We start from the raw sequence: 27,931 nt of genomic DNA, 5'->3' as shown, positions 1-27,931 counted from the left end.
AAAAAAAATTCCTTCTTACCTCTGTTCTAAAGGGTTGCCCCACAATTTCGAGGCAGTGCCCTCTAGTTCTGGATACACCCACCATAGGAAACATCCTCTGCACAACCACCTTATCTCGTCCATTCTACATTTGGCAGCTTTCAATGAGATCCCCCCCTCCTTCTAAATTCCAGTGAGTACAGGCCCAAAGCTGCCAAACACTCCTCATATGTTAACCCCTTCGTTCCCGGAATCATCCTCGTGAACCTCCTCTGGACTTTTTCTAATGACAATGCAAATTTTTCTGAGATAGGGGCCCAAAACTGTAAATTAACTTTTTGGTAGTCTTGCACGAGAATTCCTAAGTCCCTCTGCACCTCTGATGTTTGAACCTTCTCCCCATTTAGATAATAGTCTCTACTATTGTTCCTTTTACCAAAATGCATTATCATACATTTCCCAACACTGTATTCCATCTGCCATTTTTTGCCCATTCTTCGCAGGTATCAAAGTCCTGCTACAATCGCATTGCTTCCTCAGCACTACCTGACCCTCCACCAGTCTTTGTATCATCCACAAACTTTACCACAGAGCCATCAATTCCATTATCCAAATCATCGACAAACCATGTGAAAAGTAGTGATCCCAATACCGACCCCTGAGGAACACCACTAGTCAACCAGAAAAGGCCCCTTTTATTCCCACTCACTGCCTCCTGCCTGTCAGCCATTCCTCTATCCATGCCAGTATTTTTCCTGTAACACCATAGGATCTTATCTTGTTAATCAGCCTCATGTATGGCACCCTATTGAATGCTTTCTGAAAATCCAAGTAAATGACATCCATTTCCTCTCCTTTGTCCACCCTCCTTGAAGAACTCTAACAGATTTCTTTTTCAGCAACCTCTCTCAGGACGCTGGGACATAGTCCATCTGGCCTAGGTGACTTATCCACTTTAAGACCTTTGAGTTTGCCTAGCACATTTTCGTTTGTAATAGCAATGGCACTTACCCCTGCTCCCTGACACTCACGGACCTCTGTCACTGCTAGTGTCGTCCACAGTGAAGACTGATGCAAAGTACCCAATAAGTTCATCTGCTATTTTTTTGTCCCCCATTACAACCTCAGCAGCATCATTTTCCAATGGTCCATATCTACTCTCACCTCTCTGTTACCCCTTATAGAACTGAAAAATGACCATTCACCTCATGGCTCCCACAGCTTCACGTGACCCTGATCGGGGGTGGGAGGGGTCTAAGCAGGTGCTACACCTTGCCTAAGGGTGACCTGCGGTCTAAAGGAGAGAAGGAGCACCTTTGGTAGAGACTCATCTCCACCCTGTCACCCCTATACATACATACAGTAAATAAGAGCTAATAAAGTTAGAGGTTAAAGGTCAGATATGAAACAAAACGTGCATAAATACATACGGTATTCATACATAAAAAGTATTCATCCCCCTTGGAAGATTTCATGTTTTATTGTTTTACGACATTGAATCACAGTGGATTTAATTTGGCTTTTTGGACACAGGTCAATAGAAAAAGACTCTTTCATGTCAAAGTGAAAACAGATCCCTACAAAGTGATCTAAATTAATTACAAATATAAAACACAAAATAATTGATTGCATAAGTATTCACCGCCTTTAATATGACACACCAAATCATCACTGGTGCAGCCAGTTGGACCATGTGCAGTCAAAGTGTTTCCATTGATTGTAGTAAAAATACAGCTGTGCCTGGAAGATCCAACTGCTGGTGAGTCAGTATCCTGGCAAAAACTACACCATGAAGACTCCAAGCAACTCCATAAAAAGGTTATTGAAAAGTACAAGTCAGGTGATGGATACAAGAAAATTTCCAAGTCACTGAATATCCCTTGGAGTACAGTGAAGTCAATCATCAAGAAATGGAAAGAATATGGCACAGCTGTAAATCTGCCTAGAGCAGTCCGTGCTCAAAAACTGAGTGACCATGCAAGAAGGGGAGAAGTGAGGGAGGCCACCAAGAGACCTATGACAACTCTGGAGGAGTTCCAGGCTTCAGAGGCTGAGGCGGGAGAGACTGCATAGAACAGCTGTTGTCCGGGTGCTTCACCAGTCACAGCTTTATGGGAGAGAGGCAAAGAGGGAGCCACTGTTGAAAAAAACTCACATGAAATCTTGGCTAGAGTTTGCCAGAAGGCATTTGGGAGACTCTGAAGTCGGCTGGAAAAAAGTTCTATGGTCTGGTGAAACCAAAATAGAGCTTTTTGGCATCAGACTAAATGCTCTGTTTGGTGTAATTTAAATACCATGCATCATCAAAAACACACCATCCCTACTGTGCTGCATCATGCTGTGTGGATGCTTCTCTTGCAGCAGGCCTTGGAAGGCTTGTGAAGGTAGAGGGTAAAATTAATGCCCCAAAATACAGGGAAATCCTGGAGGAAAACCCAATGCAGTCTGCAAGAGAACTGTGACAGGGGAAGATTTGTTACTGACTTGAAGGGGGTAAGTAATTATGTAATCAATAAGTTTGTGTTTAATAGTTGTAATAAATTTAGATCAATTTGTAGAAATATGTTTTTATTTTGACACTAAAAGAGTCTTTTCTGTTGATCAGTGTCAAAAAATCCAAATTAAGTCCTCTGTGATTGAATCTTGTAAAACAATAAAACATGAAAACTTCCAGGAGGGAGGAATGAATACTTTTTTATAGGCAGTGTAAATACCAGCATGTATTTACAGTGTAAACAACTTTATACACATTGTTTAAAGCGTTAAAAGTGCAGTGATGGGGATAACAGATTGAGGGGATGGGGGGCTAACTAGAGTGGTTGATCAGATTAACTGCCTGGGGGAAGAAACTTTTATGATGGCATGGTTTTCCTTTAATAGCCCCATAGTGCTTTGGCCAAGTGGTTAAGGCATTGGACTAGCGACCTGAAGGTCGTGAGTTCGAGCACAGCCGAGGCAACGTGTTGTGTCCTTGAGCAAGGCACTTAATCACACACTGCTCTGCGACAACACTGGTGCCAAGCTGTATGGGTCCTAATGCCCTTCCCTTGGACAACATTGGTGTCGTGGAGAGGGGAGACTTGCAGCATGGGCAACTGCTGGTCTTCCATACAACCTTGCCCAGGCCTGCGTCCTGGAGTGTGAAGACTTTCCAGGCGCAGATCCATGGTCTCGCAAGACTAATGGATGCCTTTTAGTGCTTTTCAGAGGGGAACTTTTGGAAAAAACAGTTTGCAGGGTGGGTAGTGTCCACAACGACTTTTCCTGCCTATTTATTTGTCCTACAAGTCCTGCAGTGATGGTAGACTGCGGCCAGCAACCTTTTTGTATTTGGGGATTTTGAGATACAGCACGGATACAGGCCCAACAGGCCCACACTGCCCAACTACACCCATGTGACCAATCAACCTGCTGACCTGCATGTCTTTGAAATGTGGGAGAAAAATGGAGGGCTAAGTGGGAGGGAAGGGTTAGATTTAGAGTAGGTTAAAAAATTGGCACAACGTTGTGGGCCGAAGTACCTGTCCTGTGCTGTATTTTCTATGTTTCTAAACTAGAGCACCCAGGAACCCCTATGGCCACGGGGAAAACATACAAACTCCTTACAGGCAGTGGTGGGAATTGACCTGGTCACCGGTGCAGTAATAGCATTACAGACATCCCACCCTGCAAAAACTCATTTCAGGGAGGTAGCACCATCAATTTGCGGGAGACTCCCGGAACTTTCAGGAGAGGTGGGATGTCTGCAATACAGTAGCTCCTTAGCAGTTAGCCAGCTAGTTTAAATAACGTTAGCTATGCTAATGAACGAATGACACCTGTTAAACTCACCTCAATGTGTCTTTTACAGTCTTAACCCACCATGGGCAACAGAAAAGTCACTGTTGCAAACAGTGCAGCGAGCAACACTGTCATTATTTTTGACCCCTGTTAGGCAGGGGTACACTTTAGTGTAGTCTGGGGTGACGTACATTTTATATTTTCTTTTTTTGGAACACTCTGCCATGGCGCTCTTTCTCTCTCTCTCTCCCTCTCCCTCTCTCAAAAAAAGATCGATTTCCGGGATATTACATAATTTGCGGGCATCAGGGAGCCACTATCATTATGCAGGAGACTCCCGGAACTCCTGGGAGAGGTGGGATGTCTGACATTATATAAACCACCCCACTGTGCATCTTGTACACCCCATCCGCTCATCCACTGTTTTAGGTGGGTGCAAAGGATAGCTGGGCAGTGTCTGCAAGCTCCCAAGCCCATGTTTATGCCACACTCAATATCATTATTAAGGATGTATAGTCATTAACACACTGCTGAGTTTGGAATCTTGCTATGCCATTACACTATGTGAGACGTGCAAGGCTGGACTCACCACTGATGAGATTTTGACAGAGATTCCGAATCCGCTGCTCGCTTGCCAGTTTGCCCTGTGGGTCAATGAGACATGTGTAAAATAACCAACAGGCAGTGGAGATGAGAAAAGAGACGTGGGGCACTGGAGCAGAAGCTGTATAAACTTCAGTACTGTACAAAAGTGTTAGGCACAGATATACAGCCAGGGTGCCCAAGACCTCTGCACAACACTGTAGTAGTTTAAAAACGCAAACACAAGGAAATCTGCAGATGCTGGAATTTCAAGCAACACACACAAAAGTTGCTGGTGAACGCAGCAGGCCGGGCAGCATCTCTAGGAAGAGGTACAATTGATGTTTTGGGCCGAGACCCTTTGTCAGGACTAACTGAAGGAAGAGCTAGTAAGAGATTTGAAAGTGGGAGGGGGGGGAGAGATCCAAAATGATAGGAGAAGACAGGAGGGGGAGGGATGGAGCCAAGAGCTGGACAGTTGATTGGCAAAAGGGATATGAGAGGATCATGGGACAGGAGGCCCAGGGAGAAAGAAAAGGGGGAGGAGGGAAAAGCCCAGAGGATGGGCAAGGGGTATATAGTGAGAGGGACAGAGGGAGAAAAAGGAGAGAGAGAAAAAAAGAGAATGTGTGAATATAAATAAATAACGGATGGGGTACGGGAGGGAGGTGGGGCATTAGCGGAAGTTTGAGAAGTCAATGTTCATGCCATCAGGTTGGAGGCTACCCAGACGGAATATAAGGTGTTGTTCCTCCAACCTGAGTGTGGCTTCATCTTGGCAGTAGAGGAGGCCGTGGATAGACATGTCAGAATGGGAATGGGACGTGGAATTAAAATGTGTGGCCACTGGGAGCTCCTGCTTTCTCTAGCGGACAGAGTGTAGGTGTTCAGTGAAACGATCTCCCAGTCTGCGTCGGGTCTCACCAATACATAGAAGGCCACATCGGGAGCACCGGACGCGGTATATCACCCCAGCCAACTCACAGGTGAAGTGTCGCCTCACCTGGAAGGACTGTCTGGGGCCCTGAATGGTAGTGAGGGAGGAAGTGTAAGGGCATGTGTACCCCTTACTGTAGTAATTTCATGTGTTTCACTGTAATGTTGCCCCAAAAAAAACTGATTTCCTGACATATGTGAGTGATGATAAACCTGATCCTAATATGGATCTCTGTTGTGGACTGTGAGTGGGAAGAAGGCAGGGAGAGGGGAATCATGGTTGGGAAAAAGGGGAAGGAATGGGAAGCACCAGTAAGACATTCTGTAATGATCAATAAACCAACTGTTGGGAATCAAATGACTTTGCTTGGTGTCTCAGGGCTGGGTGTGTCTGTAGCCGCTACACCTCCCACCCCAGCACTCCTTCCCACATTGCTCCACCCTCGCCATTCCCAACATCCTTTGATCCCTCCAGATTTACGAACTCGTTCTCTGCTCCACGTTGACAAATATAGGACTGTGCAAAAGTCTTAGGCGCATATATATATAAACACACCTGAGACTTTTTCACGGTATTATACTAACATTATGGTCAGATCTCCCATGGCCTTGGAGGTAGCATGGTCCTGGTTTCAAATCCCATAAGGAAATTTAAAAATATAAACACAAGAGATTCTGCTGATGCTGGAAATCCAGAGCAACACACACAAAATGCTGGAGGAACCTCAGCAGATCAGGCAGCATCAATGGAAAGCAATAAAATGCTAAATGAGATAGGGAAAATGTCACCCCCAGGCAACACATGTCTCAGATATATAAGATCCCATGGAATTATTTTGGAAAAGAGCAATGTGGAATATCTCTAGGTTCAAATTTTTTCCTCAACATGGCATTGTTAAGACACATTGTTAAGAAGGAGTCTGTCTACCGAAACAGAGAGTAAGTAGGTAGGGCACTGACGAGTGCTTTGGAACAAAGGGATCTCAGAATAAAGGTCCATAATTCAAGGAAAGTGATGTCACAGACAAATAGGGTCATAAAGAAAGCTTTTGGCACATTGGCCTCATAAATCAATGTATTGAGTACAGAGAATGGGATTTTATGTTGAAGTTATATGAGACATTGGTGAGGCCTAATTTGGAGTATTGTGGGTAGTTTTGGTCACCTACCTATAGAAAGATGCAAATAAGGTTGAAAGAGCACAGAGAAAATTTACAAGGATGTTGTCTAGTCTGGAGGACCTGAGTTATAAGGAAAGGTTGAATAGGTTAGGACTTTATTCCTTAGAAGGTAGAAGATTGAGGGGAGATTTGATAGAGTTACACAAAATTATGAGGGGTATAGATAGGGTAAATGCAAACAGGCTTTTTCCCACTGAGGTCGGGTGGGACTACAACTAGAAGTCATGGGTTAAGGGTGAGAGGTGAAAAGTTTAAGGGGAACAAACTTCTTCACTCAGAGTCGTGAGAGTGTGGAATACAAGTGATGCATGCGAGCTCAATTTCAATGCTTAAGAGAACTTTAGATAGAGATACGGAGGGCAATGGCGCCAGTATGGATCGATGAGAACAGGCAGTTTAAATGAGTTGGCATGGGCAAGATGGGCCGAAGGGCCTGTTTCTGTATTGTCCTTTTCTATGACTATGAAATGGTTGCACAGATGATGAATGTGTTGATGGTGATTTATCACCATTCCTTGGAAGCAGAGGAGGATTGGAAAATTATAAATGGAACACGTATTCAAACAGAGAAAGGAAAAAAAATTCAGGCCAGTTAACCACACATCTGTCTCAGGAAATGCTGGAGTACCTTAACAAGACAGTCATTTGGGTCTCATCCCAAAACATTGACTGTTTACTCTTATCCATAGATGCTGTCTGACCTGCTGAGTTCCTCCAGTATTCTGTGTGTGTTGCTCTGGATTTTCAGCATCTGCAGAATCTCCTGTGTTTGTGAATCACAGAAAATGTAGTTTTATGAAAGGAACTCATTGCAGAGGAGATGTAGCAGGATGCTGCCTGGATCAGACACCATGTTTTATCAGGGTAGACTGAGTGAGCTCAGGCTTTTCGCTTTGGAGTGAAGAAGGATAAGAGGTGATTCAGTGGAGGTGTACAAGATGATAAGTGGCATAGATCAAGTGGACAGCCAGGGACTTTTTCCCAGGGCAGTAATGGTTAATACAAAGGGCATAATTTTAAGGTGATTGGAGGAAAATACAGAGGAGATGTATGATGCAAGTTTTTTTTTTACATAGTGTGGTGGGTGCATGATACGTGCTGCCGGGGTGGTGGTAGAGACAGATCATTAAGGATGTTTAAGAAACTCTTAGATAGGCACATGGATGATAGAAAAATGGAGGGCTATGTGGGAGGGAAGCATTACATTGATCTTATTACAGTAGGTTGAACAACATTGTGGGCCCGTACTACGTAGAGACAGAAGCGATTTAGTTTAATTCAATATCAGATCCATGTTCAGCATAGATATGATGGGCTGAAGGGCCTGTTCCTAAGCTGTAATGTGCCCTGCCAGGGCCATGGTATTCTGAAATGAGTTACTCACTGGAGGGCCCCTTTTTCCGGTGACACCAGGAGGTCCTTGCTCTCCAGCTGGTCCCATCAGCCCGGCAGGACCAGGAACTCCATCTGTTCCGGGAAATCCAGCGGGCCCAGCGTTGCCTTTGGGTCCCACCTCACCACGAGGTCCTGGCTATGAAATAGAAAATGGGAGGGTGATTAGTCGGTCCTGCACAGTGAGTCAGAGGCTAGGGTTACTGACACTGAATTATAGATGAAACGCTTGACCTCAGCTACTGCGCCAATAGCCAGAGTTCTGGATCCCTGATCTGGAGGCAAGAGTTTGAATCTTATCTCAGCAGGTAGATGATGGACTTAGATTCTAATCATTAGAGAAATTTGGAATTAAAGCCACTTTTTGGTAACATTGACCATGGAACCACCTGCTGAAAAATCCAGTAAATTCAGCAACATCAGTGAGGAAAATCTGCCTTCCTTACCCAGTCTAATGTAGACTGGTGGTGAGCCTCAGGTCCCACACCACCAGATTCAGGAAGTTATTACCTCTCATCCATCAGGCTCCTGAACCAAAGGTGATAACTTCACTCAACCCAACACTGAACTGTTCCCAGAACCTATGGACTGATTTTCAAGGACTCTGCATCTCAATTTCTCAATATTTATTGCTTGTTTATTTATTATTATTATTATTAGTTTGTTTCTTTTCTTTGTTTTACTTGCAGTTTGTTAACATTTGCGCATTGACTGTTTGTATTTGTTGTGTGCAGTTTTTCATTGTATTACTTTATTACTTTGTACTTGTGAATGCCCACAAGAAAATGAATCTCAGGGTTGTATATGGTGACATATACGTATTTTGATAATAAATTTACTTTGAACTTTGATATCGGAATTGAAATCATGTTTATTAACATTGTCTTATATGATGCAACAGTGATAATAAACCTGATTTTAATCGTTTATTTGCAAGTTTATATGTAATAGTTTATTTATAAATTATTTGTTCGTTCGTATGTGCCATGCTGTATGAGTGGATGATCATGGTCTTTCCATGACCATGATTGTTATTTACTAATTTTTCTACAGAAGTGATTTGCTATTACCGCCTTCTGGGCAGTGTCTTTACAAGATGGGTGACCCCAGCCGTTATCAATACTCTTCAGAGACTCTCTGCCTAGTGTCAGTGGTCGCAGATCCAGGACTCGTACGACCACCCACCACCTGCTCCCACGGCTTCATGTGACCCTGATCGGGTCCTAAGCAGGTGTTACACCTTGCCCAAGGGTGACCTGCAGGCTAGCGGAGGGAAGGAGCCCTTTACACTCCCTTTGAAAAAGACCTATCTCCACCCCACCACACCCTTACAATCCATTAATAAATTAGAAGTCAAAGCTTATCGCGACTCCTCACCCACTAATTAATGGCTTTGCCCCGGGTCATATCTCTTGGACAGATAAATAAGGAAAAAATATAAAGGTTTCAACATATTCACTTGTTCCTCCCTTTGTCAGTTTTCTACACTTTCCACCCCAGTCCCAGAACATACTGGTTCCTCGGGGGGAAAGGCACTGACTGCCCCTCGAGTCCCCCCATCTTCCTGAATATTGAGGGGCAGCAGAATGGGCCACCCTGCCTGCCAGTCTCTCATTGCAGCTTTCAGAAGGTTGGGAAGTGGAGCTTGTCTGTGTTTGAGGGGGCACTATACAAATCACTGAATGCCTGGTGTACAGTCAGTTTGCCCATGGTTAACACTATACCCCACAAAGCTCACTACTTTATCATTTCCTGCCAGTCTCCTTATATACAGACACTGCTGTGCCTAGCATCACTTTACAACCAATCTATGTATATAAACTAGCTTTAGTCTTTATATTTATTGTGGATATTAATATTGTGTTCTTCAGCTTAGTGGGTGTTTTTGTTTTTGTACTGCAACAGATGCCTTGTATGGAAAATCCTACAAAAGGTAGTGGATATGGCCTAGCACATCTACATGAAACGCTGTCATAGGAAAGCAGCATCCATCATCAAAGATCCTCACCACAAGTTCAGGAACACTTATTACCCTTCAACCATCAGGCTTTTGAACAAGAGGGGAAAACTACACTCACTTGCCGCATCATTATAATGTTCCCACAACCAATGATCTCATTTTAAGGATTCTTTATCTCATGTTGTCGTTATTTACTGCTTTTTATTTATATTTGTATTTGCACAGTTTGTTGTCTTCTGCATTCTGGTTGATCTTTCATTGATCCAGTTATAGTTACTATTCTGTAGATTTGCTGAGTATGCCCACAGGGAAGTGAATCCCAGGGTTGTATATGGTGATATATATGTACTTTGATAGTAAAATTTACTTTGAACATAGATCCGGAGTAACAAATATTTTCATTCTCGTTAACACTTAAATACTGGAAATGACATTAAACAATCATAAATTGGCAGAGTTACCAATTCTCTGGTAATCTTACCTCTCCCTTCTGGCCCTGAGGTCCCGGCTGGCCCTGAAAGGAAGACAAAGGCAGTGATTATTGTTGGATGATTCTGCGATCTAGAGATTCCTCGGAAGCCAAGAATGAGGCAAAAACTTGGTGGTTCGATTCCCAGTGCTGTCAGTAAGAAATTTGTATGTTCTCCCCATGACCCAGTAAGACATGCGTGTTAAGGTTGGTAACTTTGTTTGTTTATCTATTAATCTATTTATTTATTGATCGATTGAGACACAGCGTGGAATTATCCCTTTCCGGACCTTCAAGCTGCACCACCCAGCAGCCCCTGATTTAATCCTAGCCTAATCATGGGACAATCTACAATGACCAGTTAACCTGCCAACCGGTACATCTTTGGACTGTGGGAGGAAACCTGAGCACCTGGAGGAAACCAGCACTATCATGGGAAGAACATACAAACTCCTTCGAGACAGCGGCAGGAATTGAACCCAGGTCGCTGGTACTGTAAAGCGTTGTGCTAACCACTACTCTATGGGAGCACGCTATGTTATGGACACAGCATATCCTTGGAATGTGTTGGTCATTAACGTAAATGTCACATTTCACTGTATGTTTCAATGTATATATGACAAATAAAGATAATCTGTTACCCGACAACCGCTGCTGCTCAGAATCTTTGGTCTAGGTTTGGCAGGTGTACAGAGCTCAGCATGCCACTTGAGGGGTTTCCCTCCTGACTCCAGAGCCGGGAAAACAGAAGAAAATCAATTCAGTTCCATAAGACAGTGGAGCAGAATTTGGCCATTCAGCCCATCGAGTCTTCTCCACCATTCCATCATGGCTCATCCTGGATCCCACTCAACCCCATACACCTGCCTTCTCGCTATATCCTTTGATGCCCTGACGGATCAGGAAACAATTAATTTTCACTTTAAGTATGGTCTTGGCCTCCATCGCTGTCTGTGGCAGAGTGTTCCACAGATTCACTACTCTCTGGCTGAAAAACATTCCTCCTTAACTCTGTTCTAAAGTGTCGGCCCTCAATTTTGAGGCTGTGTCCTCTAGTTCTGGATACCCCTACCATAGGAAACATCCTCTCCACATCCACCTTATCTAGTCCTTTCAACATTCAGTAGGTTTCAATGAGATCCCCTCACGTTCTTCTAAATTCCAGTGAGTACAGGCCCAAACCTGCCAAATGCTCCTCATATGTTAACCTCTTTATTCCCGGAATCATCCTTGTGAACCTCCTCTGGACTCTCTCCAAAGAAAACACATCCTTTCTGAGATATAGGGCCCAAACTGTTGGCAACACTCCAATTGCAGCCTGACTAATGTCTTATAAACCCTCAGCATTATCTCCTCCTTTTTATATTCTATTCTCCTTGAAATAAATGCCAACATTGCATTTCCCTTCTTTACCATAGACACAACCTATAAATTAACCTTCTGGGAGTCTTGCCTGAGGACTATGTCCCTCTGCACCTTTGATGTTTGGACCTCTCCCCATTTAGAAAATAGTCCGCAAGATTGTTCCTTTTACCAAAATGCATTATCGTACATTTTCCAACTCTGTATTCCATCTGCCACTTTTTGCCCATTCCTCCATTTTGTTTAATCACATTGCAATGGCATTGCTTCCTCAGTACCACCCCTCCACCTATCTTCATATCATCCACAAACTTTGCCACAAAGCCATCGATTCCATTATCTAAATCATTGACAAACAATGTGAAAAGTCGCGGTCCCAATACTGACCTCTGAGGAACACCACTAGTCACTGGCAGACAAACTGAAAAGGCCCCCTTTATTCCCACTCACTACCTTCTGCCTGTCAGCCATTCCACTATCCATCCCAGTATCTTTCCTGTAACACCATAGGATTTTATCTTGTTAAGCAGCATTGTATGTGGCACCTTATTAAATGCCTTCTGAAAATCCAATTAAGTGACATCCAATGTTTCTCCTTTGTCCACCCTGCTTGTTACTTCCTTGAAGAACTCTAACAGATTTGTCAGGCAAGATTTCCCTTTACAGAAACCATGCTGACTTTGACTTATTTTACCATTAGTCTCCAAGTACCCCGAAATCTCATCTTTAATAAAAGACTCCAACACTTTCTCAACAACTGAGGTTAGGCTAACAGGCTTATAATTTCCTTCTTTTGCCTTCCTCTCTTCCGAAAGAGTGGAGTGACACTTGCAATCTTCCAGTCCTCCGGGACCATACCAGAATCATGTGATTCTTAAAAGATCATAACCAATGTATCCGCTATCTCTTCAGCAACCTCTCTCAGAACTCTGGGATGTGGTCCATCTGGCCCAGGTGACTTATCCACCTTGAGATCTTTGAGTTTGCCAAGGACCTTTCCCTTAGTAATAGCAATGACACTCACAGATCTTTGGCCTGCTGCTACTGTCTTCCACAGTGAAGACTGATGCAAAGTACCCATTCAGTTCATCTGCCATTTCTTTGTCTCCAATGACTACCTCACCAGCGTCATTTTCCAGTGCTCCAATATCTACTCTCATCTCCCTTTTTCCCTTTATATATCTGAAACAACATTTAGTTTTTTTTAATATTATTGGCTAGTTTGCCCTCATATTTCATCTTTTCCCTTTTTATAGCTTTTTGGTTGCCTTTTGTTGGATTTTAAAAACTTCCCAATCATCCAACTTCCTCTCACTTTTGCTGCCTTATATTTCCTTTCCTTGGCTTTTATGCAGTCCTTAACTTCCTTTGTTAGCCATGGTTGCCTACCCCTGCCTTTTGAGAACTTCTTCTGTGGGACACATCTATCTGTGCCTTGTGAACTATTCCCAGAAACTTCAGCCATCTCTGCACTGCCGTCATCCCCACCAGTATCCACCCCCAATCCACCTGGGCAAGCACATCTCTCATGCCTCTGTAATTCCCTTTATTCTATTGTGATGCTAATACTTGTGCTTCTCCCTCTCAAATTGGAGCATGAATTCAATCATATTTTGATCACTGGCTCCTAAGGGTTCCTTTACCTTAAGCTCCCTAATAAAATCTGGATTATTACACAACACCTAATCGAAGATGGCCTTAGCTCAAGCACAAACTGCTGTGAAAAGCCATCTCTTAAGGCTGATTTATACTTGTGCGTCATATGTATGCTGTAGGTACGGCGTAGCCGTGTACCCTTCACTGTACTCTACGCCGAACCCTACGCCATAGCCTAAAGCGCACCTCTCCCAAAATGTACCTATGCGTCGCAGTGACGCAGACAGAAACAACTGTGATTGGTCCCCATGGTAGCATCATATTTCCTCCTACGCTGCAATAGCTTCCCATTGGGCGACTGAAGGGCAGGGAAGGAACTCTGGCTGCAATGCTTTCCATAAAGCTTTACAGACTTCCGAAATTATGGAGGACCCTGTGCTTGACGGCAGTTTGTAGCTGGCTGCTACAGCCTGTTGACTTCCACCTGAAGCTAAAACTGGAATGGTGATTGCCAGTCTCTGAGTATATTGTGCGTACACTGATGCAAAGTAAATGGTTGGAGACGATGAACCAAATTGTCAAATCTACCTGCTGACATCTGAAAATGTTTGAAATGCATTTCCTCGTCCATGTCTCTCAGTGGCCGGACAAGCACAGAAAATTTACCCTCCTTCAGTTTCAGTCGCCATTTTTTGAAGTTTGAGTTTCTTCGTGTTGAGTTTCAACATGAAGAAACTCAGTACAGTGGCATAAAAACCCCACCGCCAACTAGCGTTTTGGCTGTGAATTGCAGAGAGACGCAGACACACCAACGCACAGGTGTAAATGCCACAACGGCGTAGCCCACTTGCGTAGGCTACAGTGTAGGCTAGTACACACAAGTATAAATCAGCCTTCAGGCATTCAACAAATTCCCTCTATTACGATCCAACACCAACCTGATTTTCCCAATCCCCTTGCATATTGAAGTCCCCTATTACAATTGTGATATTACCCTTATTACATCCTCTTTCCAGCTCCCTCTGCAATCTCAACCCCACACCTTGGATACTATTTGGAGGCCATAATGTTTTTTTACCCTTGTAGTTTCTTAACTCCACCCACAAAGATTCAACATTCTCTGACCCTAGGTTACCTCCTTCTAAAGATGTTTTTCTATCTCTTACCAACAGAGCCACACCACTGCCTATGCCTTCCTGCTTGTCCTTTCGATACAAAATATATCCTTTGATGTTAAACTCCCCACTGCCGTTTCTAAACAAGTGGAGGATGCGGGTTCAATCTCAACATTTAAGGAAAGTTTGGATAGGTACATGAATAGAAGGGGTATGGAGGGCTATGGTCCCGGTGCAGGTTGATGGAACTAAGCAGAATAATAGTTTGGCATGTGCTAGATGGGCTGAAGGGCCTGTTTGCATGTTGTTACACTCTATGATTCTGTCTAACAACTAACCAATGCTGACTCTTTCCAGATTGGGGTGTCCAGACCTGCTCAGTCCACCCACCATTTCTGCAGCACCATCAGGGTCCACACCATCGGGGTCATCACCATCAGGGTCCACACCATCGGGGTCATCACCATCAGGGTCCGCACTCAGGTTTCAGCTGGAGGGACATGGCACACTCTGATCTGTGTCCAGAAGCTCAACGACATAATGCAGCGCAGTCGTTGCCGATGGACTGGACTCTGAAAACTCACACTCGTTCCTCAGTCACACTTAATATACTAGTGCATGTTTATTCATTGAGAAACAGAGCAGAAGGGGCCCTTCTGCCCCTTTGAGCTGCACTGCCCAGCAATCAACCCCTGCCTAATCGCAGGACAATTTACAATGACCAGTTACCCTACTAATCAGCACGTCTTTGGACCACGGGTGGAAACCAGAGCACCCGGAGGAAACCCACATGGTCACAGGGAGAACGTACTCACTCTCACAGGCAGAGGCGGGAACTGAACCCGGCTGGTGCTGGAGAGCTTTGTGCTAACCACTATACTAACAAGCTGCCCAAGACAATAAGTCCGAACTGCCTAGCTAACTCACTAACCCGTAAGTTTGGAATGTGGGAGGAAACTGATGCAGCCATGGTGAGAAAGTACAGACTGACAGTTATAAAGCTGAACCCAGGTCACTGATGCTGTAACAGTACTGTGAAATTTCTACGCTAGCCTGCCGCCCAATACCAACTTGCACTGGACTTCCCCTGGGAATGTAACATTTCATTCTATATTCTGTTATAATAATTTACATCACAGGTAAAACTCTTCTAACCATTGAGCACATCCCCACAAAATGCTGTCGTAGGACAGCAACGTCCATCATCAAAGATCCCCACCATTCAGGCCAAGCTCTCTTCCTTCTGCTGCCATCAGGTAGAAGGTATAAAAGCCTCCGGACTCGCGCCACCAGGTTCAAGAACAGTTACTAGCCCTCGACTACTGTATCAGGCTCTTGATAACTACACTCATTTGCCCCATCATTGAGATGTTCCCACAGCCGATGATCTCACTTTAACGACTCTTTATCTCGTTATCTCCTGTTCTCGATACTTATTGCTACTTATTTGTATTTGAACATAGAAGAACATAGAATAGTACAGCACATTACAGGCCCTTCGGCCTACAATGTTGTGCCGACCCTCAAACCCTGCCTCCCATATAACCCCCCACCTTAAATTCCTCCATATACCTGTCTAGTAGTCTCTTAAACTTCACTAGGGTATCTGCCTCCACCACTGACTCAGGCAGTGCATTCCACGCACCAACCACTCTCTGAGTGAAAAACCTTCCTCTAATATCCCCCTTGAACTTCCCACCCCTTACCTTAAAGCCATGTCCTCTTGTACTGAGCAGTGGTGCCCTGGGGAAGAGGCGCTGGCTATCCACTCTATTTGCATTTGCACAGTTTGTTGTTTCCTGCACTCTGGTTGACCTGGCTGATCTTTCATTGATCCTGTTATAGTTACTATTCTATAGATTTGCTAAGTATGCCCACAAGAAAATGAATCTCTGAGTTGAATATGGGGACAGAGATGTACTTTGATAATAAATTTACTTTGAACCTTGTAGCACCTCATTGCACTGTGATGAAGTGATCTGTGGAGATGGCATACAGAGTTAAGTTTTTCCACTGTACCTTGGTACAGGTGACAAAAATAACCAGTTTATCAATTTATATCATGACCAACATATTATCAAAACCAGTAGCATATTAATCATGATACGTCATTATATTATTACCACAGCAATTGTCATATTATAATTGTAGCTTATTACCATAACACAAGCTGCATCTCATTATCATAATTAGTGGCTTATAATTACCATGCAGCCAATTAGAATGTTACTGTTAGCATTTTATTATATAATATTTACTCACCATAATATAAAACAATCCTCATTACATAATATAAGCAGCAGCTTATCATGATATAGCAATTATTAAATACAAATATCACTTCATTATCATGTTTCATGTATAAACCCCATTTCCAGAAAAGTTGGGATATTTTCCAAAATGCAATAAAAACAAAAATCTGTGATATGTTAATTCACGTGAACCTTTAATTAACTGACAAAAGTACAAAGAAAAGATTTTCAATAGTTTTACTGACCAACTTAATTGTATTTTGTAAATATACACAAATTTAGAATTTGATGGCTGCAACATGCTCAACAAAAGTTGGGACAGAGGCATGTTTACCATTGTGTTACATCACCTTTCCTTTTAATAACACTTTTTAATCGTTTTGGAACTGGGGATACTAATTGTAGTAGATTTGCAATTGGAAATTTTGTCCATTCTGGCTTGATATAAGACTTCAGCTGCTCAACAGTCCGTGGTCTCCGTTGTCTGATTCTCCTCTTCATGATGCGCCATACGTTTTCAATAGGAGATAGATCTGGACTGGCAGCAGGCCAGTCAAGCACACGCACTCTGCGTCTACAAAGCCACGCTGCTTAGCCCGTGCATAATGTGGTCTGGCATTGTCCTGATGAAATAAGCATGGACGACCCAGGAAGAGACGTCGCTTTGATGGCAACATATGTCTCTCTAAAATCCTAATATACGCCTCAGAGTCAATGGTACCTTCACATACATGCAACTCACCCATGCTGTGGGCACTGATGCACCCCCATACCGTGGGCACAGATGCTGGCTTTTGCACCTTTCGCTGATAACAATCTGGATGGTCGTTTTCATCTTTGGCACGGAGAACTTGACGCCCGTTTTTTCCGAAAACTAGCTGAAATGTGGACTCATCTGACCACAGCACACGGTTCCACAGTCTTTCAGTCCATCTGAGATGAGCTCGGGCCCAGAGAATTCGCCGGTGTTTCTGCATAGAGTTGATGTATGGCTTCCTCCTTGCGTAATACAGTTTCAAGTTGCATTTCTGGATGCAGCGACGGACTGTGTTGAGTGACAATGGTTTTCCGAAGTACTCCCGAGCCCAGGTAGCTATAAATGTCACAGTAGCATGACGGTTTCTTAGGCAGTGCCGCCTGAGGGCTCGAAGATCATGCGCATTCAACAGTGGTTTCCGACCTTGCCCTTTACGCACTGAGATGTCTCTGAATTCTCTGAATCTTTTCACAATATTATGTACTGTAGATGTTGAAAGACCTAAATTCTCTGCAATCTTGCGTTGAGAAATGTTCCTTTTGAACTGACTAACAATTTTCTCATGAATTTTGGCACATTGGGGTGAGCCACGACCCATCTTTGCTTGCAAAGACTGAGCCTTTGATGGACGCTACTTTTATACCCAGTCATGATACCTCACCTGCTACCAATTAACCTGCTTAATGTGGAGTCTTCCAAACCGGTGTTACTTGAATATTCTGTGCACTTTTCAATCTTATTTTAACTCTGTCCCAACTTTTGTTAAGTGTGTTGCAGCCATCAAATTCTAAATTTGTGTATATTTACAAAATACAATTAAGTTTGTCAGTAAAGCTATTGAAAAACTTTTCTTTGTACTTTTGTCAGTTAAATAAATGTTCACTTGAATTAACATATCACAGATTTTTGTTTTTATTGCATTTTGGAAAATATCCCAACTTTTCTGGAAATGGGGTTTGTAATATGATAATATTACAAGGCCAACATATGGTTCCAAGTCAATCTCTGCAATCAGATGCTTATTATAGTTTGCAAAAGATCTTTCTCAGGTTACAACTGGAACCTTAATAAGGCTGGACGAGCAAGCAAATAGATAGTAAAAAAATCTGTAAAGCTGACTCCAGCTCTGACTGCTGAGATCTTTGGGGTCTCTCTTCCACCCATCCAAGCTATTTATCAGGACCACTGCGTACACAGGGCCCTTAGCATTGTTAATAATCCCTCCCATCCGTCCCACAATCTGTGTGACCCCCTACCCTCAGACAGGAGGTATTAGGACAAGGTCTTTCCCCAGGCTCTGATACTCCCTGCACCACCCAGCTCTCAAAGTGCCAGTAGTGTTATACTGTTTACTTTTTAACTTGTGTCACGAATGTACCTTGTGCTATATGTCACTCCTGGAATATAATTGTTAATTCCAGGAGTGATATTACTTTATGAGTTATGTGTGTGAGTTATAAGTACTGTGTTGTGCACCTTGGTCTGGATGTTATGTTTGGCAGTATACATGTATATGGTTGAATGACAATAAACTGAACTTGATTATTATTAGATTATGAGGACAAGCAGTCCTCTTTTATTGTCATTTAGTAATGCATGCCTTAAGAAATGATACAATATTCCTCCGGTGTGATATCACAGAAATACAGGACAGACCAAGACTGAAAAACTAACAGAAACACATAATTATAACATATAATTACAACAGTGCAAGCAATACTGTAATTTGATAGAAGAACAGACCGTGGGCATGGTAAAAAAAAGTCTCAAAGTCTCTCTAAAGCCCCAACATCTCACGCAGATGGTAAAAGGGAGAAACTCTCCCTGCCACGAGCTTCCAGCGCCGCAAACTTGCCGACGCAGCATCCTGGAAGCACCCGACCACAGCTGACTCTCAGTCCGTCCGAAAACTTCGAGCCTCCGACCAGCGCTCCCCCACCGAGCACCATCTCTGCCGAGCGCATTGACCCCAGCCCCGGCCGCCAGCAACAGGCAAAGCCGAGGATTTGGGGCCTTCCCCTCCGGAGATTCTCGATCGCACAGTAGCAGCAGCAGTGAACCGGGCAAGTACTCAGCTATGTGGAGTACTTCGCCATGTATTCAACCTGAGCCTGAGGCTCCAGAGGGTTCCTGTGCTGAGGAAGATGTCCTGCCTCGTCCCTGTGCCGAAGACGCCGCGCCCCAGCGGCCTCAATGACTACAGACCGGTGGCATTGACCTCCCATATCATGAAGACCCTGGAGAGACTTGTTCTGGAGCTGCTCCGGCCTATGGTCAGGCCACACTTAGATCCCCTCCAGTTCGCCTACCAGCCCCAACTAGGAGTTGAGGATGCCATCGTCTACCTGCTGAACCATGTCTACGCCCACCTGGACAAGCCAGCGAGCACTGTGAGGGTCATGTTTTCTGACTTCTCCAGTGCGTTCAACACCATCCGCCCTGCTCTGCTGGGGGAGAGAAGCTGACAGCGATGCAGGTGGATGCTTCCCTGGTATCATGGATTCTTGATTACCTGACTGGCAGACCACAGTACACGTGCTTGCAATACTGTGTGTCTGACAGAGTGATCAGCAGCACTGGGGCTCCACAGGGGACTGTCTTGTCTCCCTTTTTCTTCACCATTTACACCTCGGACTTCAACTACTGCACAGAGTCTTGTCATCTTCAGAAGTTTTCTGATGACTCTGCCATAGTTGGATGCATCAGCAAGGGAGATAAGACTGAGTACAGGGCTATGGTAGGAAACTTTGTCACATGGTATGAGCAGAATTATCTGCAGCTTAATGTGAAAAAGACTAAGGAGCTGGTGGTAGACCTGAGGAGAGCTAAGGTACCGGTGACCCCTGTTTCCATCCAGGGGGTCAGTGTGGACATGGCGAAGGATTACAAATACCTGGGGATACGAATTGACAATAAACTAGACTGGTCAAAGATCACTGAGGCTGTCTACAAGAAGGGTCAGAGCTGTCTCTATTTCCTGAAGAGACTGAGGTCCTTTAACATCTGCCGGACGATGCTGAGGATGTTCTACGAGTCTGTGGTGGCCAGTGCTGTCATGTTTGCTGTTGTGTGCTGGGGCAGCAGGCTGAGGGTAGCAGACACCAACAGAATCAACAAACTCATTCGAAAGGCCAGTGATGTTGTGGGGATGGAACTGGACTCTCTGACGGTGGTGTCTGAAAAGAGGATGCTGTCTAAGTTGCATGCCATCTTGGACAATGTCTCCCATCCACTACATAATGTACTGGGTGGGCACAGGAATACATTCAGCCAAAGACTCATTCCACCGAGATGCAGCACAGAGCGTCATAGGAAGTCATTCCTGCCTGTGGCCATCAAACTTTACAACTCCTCCCTTGGAAGGTCAGACACCCTGAGCCAATAGGCTGATCCTGGACTTATTTCATAATTTACTGGCATAATTTACATATTACTATTTAACTATTTATGGTTCTATTACTATTTATTAATTTATAGTGCAACTGTAACAAAATCCAATTTCCCCCAGGATCAATAAAGTATGACTATGACTATGACTATTTCAGAAGTTTCTCCAGATGTTCCTCCGTGCTTCTCACGTCTGTCTGCATCAAATCAGAATTATGTACGGTACCTACTTACAAATACGGTATCATTCACTGGACAGGCCGCACGCGCTGCGTCGCGCTGCTATCTTCTCCTTTCTCCCTGTCAATTGTTGATTAATTGATGAGTGTATCACATGTGGGGCTCAATAGATGTTTGCAGTGTGATGTTCTGCACTGTATCTGTGTAATGGAACTTACCAAATCTCCCTTTTCCCCTGGTAGTCCATCAGACCCTGCGAGACCCTGTAAAACAACACATTGCAGAGGGATTAAATAATGCAAAGGACATTTAAATTCAGGTCAGGAAATGTGCTGTTAAAGATCAAAAGATAACTCGTTATCAGGTTGCCCCTGAACTTGTGATGCTCCAGAGAAAACACTACGTTTGTCCAATCCCTCCCTCTAGTTAATACTCTCTAATCCAGGCAGCATTCTGATGAACCTGTTCCGTCTCCTCTCCACTTCCTTCCTGTAAGAAGGACAGTCAGAACTGAAATGCAATGTTCCAAACATGGCCTAAGCAAACTTTGACACCCCAGAAATTACACTCATTACCCTGAGGGATGAAGGTAAACCTGTGTATGGCTTCTTTACCGTCCTGTCCACTTGTTTTGCCACATTCAGGAAGCTGTAGCATTTGTCCAAGATCTCTGTGTCTATCAGGGCCTTTCCCTTTACTTTATGCTTTCCTCTTATATCTGACCTCTCAAAGTTGAACACCTCACACTTATCTGGATTAAACTCCACCTGCCACTTCTCTGCTCACATTTCCACCTGACCTGTGTCTTGCTCTATCCTTTGACAAACTTCCTCTTTGTTCACAACTCCACCGATTTTCCTGTTGTCTGACCACTTATCTTTTCATCTAAGTCATTGAAATATTGTATATTATAAACCAGAGAGATCCAGCACTGACCCTGTGGAACACCACTGGTCACAGACCTCCAATCAGAAAAACGCCCCTCGGTTTGCTACCCCCCTCTACTATCTCCTATCTGCTACCCTCTATCTTCTATGCCAACTTTGGATCCAATTTACTAACTGATCATGAACCCCATGTGACTTAAACCTCCAGACCAGCTTATCATGAGAGACCTTCTCAAAAGCTTTCCTAAAGTCTATGTGGACAACATCCACTGCCCTACCCTCATCAATCCACTCTACAGATGGTGATGACAATTTCAGTACACAAACAGTAAAGTGCATGGAACATGCAGCCTGGACCAGTGGTAATTCGTTCGTTAGGTGCCGTGTTGTATGAAGTGGGCGATCATGCTCTTTCCATCACTATGATTGTTCTTGGCAAATTTATCTACAGCAGTGGTTTGCCATTGCCTTCTTCTGGGCAGTGTCTTTACAAGCCAAGCGACCCCAGCTATTATCAATACTCTTCAGAGATGGTCTGCCTGGCGTCAGTGGCACATAACCGGGACTTGTAACCTGCACCAGCTGCTCAGACGACCATGGCTTCACATGACCCAGATCAGGGAGCTAAGCAGGTGCTACACCTTGCCCGAGGGTGACCTGCAGGTTAGCAGAGGGAAGGAGCGCGTTAAACCTCCTTTGGTAGAGACGTATCTCCACCCCACCACCCAGCTAGTGGTAGAGGCAAATACAATCAGGACATTTAAAAATGCTAAGATAGACATATGGATGGAGAGAAAATGGAGGGCTATGCGGCGGGGTGGGGGGGAGATTGATTTTGGAGTGGGTTAAAAGGTCAACAAAACATGGTGGGCTTAAGTGGTTGTGTCGACCTTTTGACCCATTCCAAAATCAATCGTGGACTGACTGATTTTGTGGTGTATTTTTCTATCTTCATGGCCTCAAACCAGGTCACTAAGGGAGCTACAGTGCCTGAAATCCTCTCCTTACCTGGTTACCTTTGGGACCAGATGCTCCAACAGGACCCTGGGGAGGAGGTTTAAAAAAAACACAAGTTGTTAGTTGGCAATAAAGAGTTCATGGAGGCATCACACATCACCCTGTGGTGAGACAACTAACCCAGGTGACCATTGGTTTTGGTGACCACCGGTTTACCGGTCACCAAGACTCCTGCAGCACCTTGTTACCAATTCCTGCACTCCTCGCCACTGGAGGATCTTGCTGTACTAAACAGATTGTTCTACTGTTGAGCAACAGTAGGTACGATGGTGGGGGTGGGAGGGAGCTGTGAGGGAGACACAATCAATGAGAGTGAAGACACGAGGGGACAGAGGACACTCAGGGATGAAGTACGAGGAGGAAGGTGATGAAACACAAGTTCTGAAATATTGTTATTTTCCCTCTCCATAGATGTTGCTTGGCCTGCCAAGTTTTTCCTGCATCTTCTGTTTGTATTTCAGATTTATGGGATTTTAAAACAATTTAAATTACTGTTTTTTTCCTCACTTTTACCGAGATTGCCTTGATAATTCCACATTTGTTTAACTGAAGAAATGTAAAACCCTGGTGGCAGGATTTGCACCCTGGATTGGGTTTTGGGATACTGCTCCCGTGTGCCCCCTGCTTTCCCGGCACTGTAGTAACAGAAGGTCTTTGCGTGTCTGTCCCACAGCCAGTGTCATCCCTTGCTGCTCAGGACATGAAGAGCAGACTTACCCTGTCACCGAAATCACCACGGACTCCAGTCGGCCCCGGCATGCCAGGCTCACCACTCTCACCTTTTCTTCCCTGCAGAGAAGAGACACTTCTGTTAAGAGGGCGAGGCCCGGGGCAGGAGCGGATAGACCGGAGAGGAAAATGAGCAGCAGGGAGGAGCAGAGGAGAAGCAGGGCTGGGTGGGAGGGGAAGAGGCTGGAGCAGGGAGAAGGGCAAGAAGGAGGGGAGGAGACTGCAGGAGGGGGTGAGTTGAGAGATAGGGAAGGAGAGGAGGTAGCAGATTGGAAGAGGTGAGATGAGGGGACGAGGGTGAAACTATGGGAAGAGGGGTGAGATGGGGGAGAAGGGAACAATGAAGAACAAGAAAGGAAGTTCCTTGCAGATAGGAAATGGCTTGCATAAGAAGTTGAATGACAGAGAGGAGGTGAGGAAGTCAGAGCTTGCAGGGTGGGAGGGGAGGTAGGGAGAATGCCGAGGACTGAAGAGAGGAGGGATGAGAAAAAGTGGAAACAAGGATTAGGGTGAAGATAAAAGATGAGAGACGAATGTAAGAAAGGGAGGGATGATGTAAGATAGGGAATGACAGGGGAGGGAAGGATGAGCTGGGATGGGGAGAGACGAGGCGATATTGTGGAGGGACGAGGCAAGATTCGGGAGGGACGACACGAGGTTGCGGAGGGACAGGGGAGGGAGGGACGAGGTGGGATGAGAGAGAGATGAGGCTTTATTGGGGAGGGACGATGCGAGATTGGGGAGGGACAGGGGAGGGAGGGATGAGGTGGGATGGATAGGGGTAGGTAGGACGGAGGAGAGGTAGGAGGAATGGGGAGCGGTAGATGGGATGGCGAAAGGGGTGATGAAGTGAGGAAATGGGTGATGAGATTAGTATGAACGAGGTGAGATGTGGGGAGGGGGAAGGTGAGATGGGATGGGAAGGGGCGATGAGAATTGAGAGAGAGGAGGTGGGACGGTGAGAGAGAGAGGAGGTGGGACAGTGGAAGAGAGATGAGGTGGGACAGTGAGAAAGGAGGTGGGACGGAGAGAGGGGAGGTGGGAAGACGGGAGAGGATGTCGGTTGGAGGAAGAGACAGGTGGGATGGAGAGAGGGGAGGTGGGACGGTGAGAGACAGAGGAGGTGGGACGGTGAGAGAGAGGAGGTGGGATGGAGGGAGAGAGAGGAGGAGGGACGGTGGGAGAGAGAGGATGTGCGACAGTGAGAGAGAGAGGAGGTGGGACAGTGAGAGAGAGGACGTCGGATGGAGGCAGAGAGAGGAGAAGGGATGGTGGGAGAGAGAGGAGGTGGGACGGTGGGAGAGAGAGGAGGTGGGACTCTGGCAGAGAGAAGAGAAGGGACGGTGGGAGAGAGAGGAGGTGGGACAGAGGGAGAGAGAGGAGGTGGGACAGAAGGAGAGAGAGGAGGTGGGACGGTGAGAGAGGGAGGAGGTGGGAGGGTGGGAAAAAGACGAGGTGGGACGGTGACAGAGAATATGGGGTAGTGAGAGAGAGAGGTGATGGGACGGTGGAAGAGAGATGAGGTGGGATGGTGAGAGAGAAGCTGGGACGGAGAGAGGGGAGGTGGGACAGTGAGAGAGGAGGAGGGATGGTGGGAGAGAGAGGGTGTGGGATGGTGGGAAAGAGAGGAGGAGGAAAGGTGGGAGATAGAGGAGGAAGGACGAAGGGAGAGAGAGGGGGTGGGACGGTGCGAGAGAGAGGAGCTGGGACAGAGTGAGAGAGAGGAAGAGGGATGGAGGAGAGAGAGGAGGTGGGGTGGTGGGAGAGAGAGGAGGTGGGACGGTGAGAGAGAGAGAAGCGGAGGGACGGTGGGAGAGGGAGGAGGAGGGATGGAGGGAGAGGGAGGAGGTGGGACGGAGGGAGAGAGAGGAGGTGGAACGGTGGGAGAGAGATGCGGTGGGATGGTGAGAGAGGAGGTGGGACGGAAAGAGGGGAGGTGGGAAGATGGGAGAGTATGTGGGTCGGAGGAAGAGAGAGGAGTGCGACAGAGAGAGGGGAGATGGGAAGGTGAGAGAGAAAGAAGGTGGGACAGTGAAAGAGAGGAGTAGGGACGATGGGAGAGGGAGGAGGTGGGATGGTGGGAGAGAGAGAGAGGAGGTGGGATGGCTGGACAGAGAAGAGGTCGGACGGTGGGAGAGAGAGGATGTGGGACAGTGACAGAGAGAGGAGGTGGGACGGTGCGAGAGAGAGGAGGTGGGACGGTGGGAGAGAGAGGAGGAGGGGTGGTGGGAAAGAGAGGAGTAGAGGGAGGGAGAGAGAGGAGGTGTGACGGTGGGAGACGGAGGAGGTGTGACAGAGGGAGAGAGAGGTGGTGGGACAGTGGGAGAGAGAGGAGGTGGGATGGTGGGAGAGAGAAGAGGAGGGACGGCAGGAGAGAGAGGAGGTGGGACGGAGGGACAGAGAGAGGCGGAGGTGGAACGGTGGGAGAGAGAGGAGGTGAGAATGTGGCAGAGAGAGGAGGTTGGACGGTGGGAGAGAGAGGAGGTGGGATGGTGAGAGAGGGAGGAGGTGGGACGGAGGGAGAGAGAGGAGGTGGGACGGAGGGAGAGAGAGGAGGAGGGACAGAGGGAGAGAGAGGAGGTGGGACTGTGGCAGAGAGAAGAGAATGGACAGTGGGAGAGAGAGGAGGTGGGATGGTGGGAGAGGAGGTGGGATGGGGGAGAGAGAGAGGAGTTGGGACAGTGGGAGAGGGAGTAGGTGGGACAGTGAGAGAGAGAGAGGTGGTGGGATGGTGGGAGAGAGAGGAGGTGGGACAGAGGGAGAGAGAGGAGGTGGGACGGTGAGAGAGAGAGGAGGTGGGACGGTAGGAAAGAGAGGAGTAGAGACGGAGGGAGAGAGAGGAGTTGGGATGGTGAGAGATAGAGGAAGAAGGACCGGGAGAGAGAGGAGGAGGGACGGCGGGAGAGAGAGGAGGTGGGATGGTGGAAGTGAGAGGAGGTGCGACGGTGGGAGAGGGAGGAGGTAGGACAGAGGGAGAGAGAGGAAGTGGGACGGTGAGAGAGGGAGGAGGTGGGAAGGTGAGAGAAAGACGAGGTGGGACGGTGAGAGAGAATATGGGACAGTGAGAGAGAGAGAGGAGATGGGAAAGTGGGAGAGAGAGGAGGTGGGATGGTGGAAGAGATAGGAGGTGGGACAGCGAGAGAGGAGGAGGGATGGTGGGAGAGAGAGGGGGTGGGATGGTGGGAAAGAGAGGAGAAGGAACGGTGGGAGAGAGAGGAGGAAGGACAAAGGGAGAGAGAGGAGATGGGACGGAGGCAGAGAGAGGAGAAGGGACGGTGGGAGAGGGAGGAGGTGGGACGGAGGGAGAGGGAGGAGGTGGGATGGAGGGAGAGAGAGGTGGTGGGACGGTGGGAGAGAGAGGAGGTGGGAAGGTGAGAGAGAGAGAGGAGGTGGGACGGTGAGAAGAAAGAGGAGGAGGGACGGTGGGAGAGGGAGTGGGTGGGACGGTGAGAGAGAGGAGGTGGGACAGCGGGAGAGAGAGGAGGTGGGACGGTGGGAGAAAGAGGAGGTGGGACTGTGGCAGAGAGAAGAGAAGGGACGGTGGGAGAGAGGAGGTGGGACAGAGGGAGAGAGAGGAGGTGGGACGGTGAGAGAGGGAGGAGGTGGGATGGTGGGAGAAAGACGAGGTGGGACGGTGAGAGAGAATCTGGGACAGTGAGAGAGAAAGGAGATGGGACAGTGGGAGAGATAGGAGGTGGGACGGTGGAAGAGAGATGAGGTGGGACGGTGAGAGAGAAGGTGGGATGGAGAGAGGGGAGGTGGGAAGATGGGAGAGGAGGTGGGACGGTGGAAGAGATAGGAGGTGGGACAGAGAGAGAGGAGGAGGGAAGGTGGGACAGAGAGGGGTTGGGACAGTGGGAAAGAGAGGAGGAGGAACGGTGGGAGAGAGAGGAAAAGGGATGGTGGGAGAGAGTGGAAGAGGGATGGGGGGAGCGAGAGGAGGTGGGACAGAGGGAGAGAGAGGAGGTGGGACTGTGGCAGAGAGAGGAGAAGGGATGGTGGGAGAGAGAAGGTGGGACAGAGGGAGAGAGAGGAGGTGGGATGGTGGGAGAGAGAGGAGGAGGGACGGTGGGAGAGGGAGTGGGTGGGACGGTGAGAGAGAGAGAGGAAGTGGGACGGAGAGAGAGAGAGGAGGAGGGACAGCGGGAGAGAGAGGAGGTGGGACGGTGGGAGAAAGAGGAGGTGGGACTGTGGCAGAGAGAAGAGAAGGGACGGTGGGAGAGAGGAGGTGGGACAGAGGGAGAGAGAGGAGGTGGGACAGTGGGAGAGGGAGGAGGACTGTGGCAGAGAGAGGAAAAGGGATGGTGGGAGAGAGAGGAGGTGGGACAGAGGGAGAGAGAGGAGGTGGGACGGTGAGAGAGGGAGGAGGT

General features: G+C 46.6%; 1 protein-coding gene across 1 annotated transcript in view; it reads right to left on the bottom strand.

Moving 5' to 3' along the window:
• col9a3 (collagen, type IX, alpha 3) overlaps positions 1–27,931 on the bottom strand; it is a 213,701-nt gene that overhangs the window by 15,998 nt on the left and 169,772 nt on the right. The window contains exons 23-28 of the mRNA XM_063073738.1: positions 23,550–23,621; positions 22,824–22,859; positions 21,147–21,191; positions 10,292–10,324; positions 7,843–7,989; positions 4,349–4,403 (exon numbers count right to left, since the gene is read on the bottom strand). Of these exons, the coding sequence (XP_062929808.1) occupies positions 4,349–4,403; positions 7,843–7,989; positions 10,292–10,324; positions 21,147–21,191; positions 22,824–22,859; positions 23,550–23,621 (388 nt within the window). The remainder of the gene's footprint in view (positions 1–4,348; positions 4,404–7,842; positions 7,990–10,291; positions 10,325–21,146; positions 21,192–22,823; positions 22,860–23,549; positions 23,622–27,931) is intronic.

The sequence above is a fragment of the Mobula hypostoma genome, chromosome 2, assembly GCF_963921235.1.
Source record: "Mobula hypostoma chromosome 2, sMobHyp1.1, whole genome shotgun sequence".
NCBI lineage: Eukaryota > Metazoa > Chordata > Chondrichthyes > Myliobatiformes > Myliobatidae > Mobula > Mobula hypostoma.
Note: the sequence above shows the minus strand (reverse complement) of the source record. Positions and strands in the feature narration are given on the sequence as shown.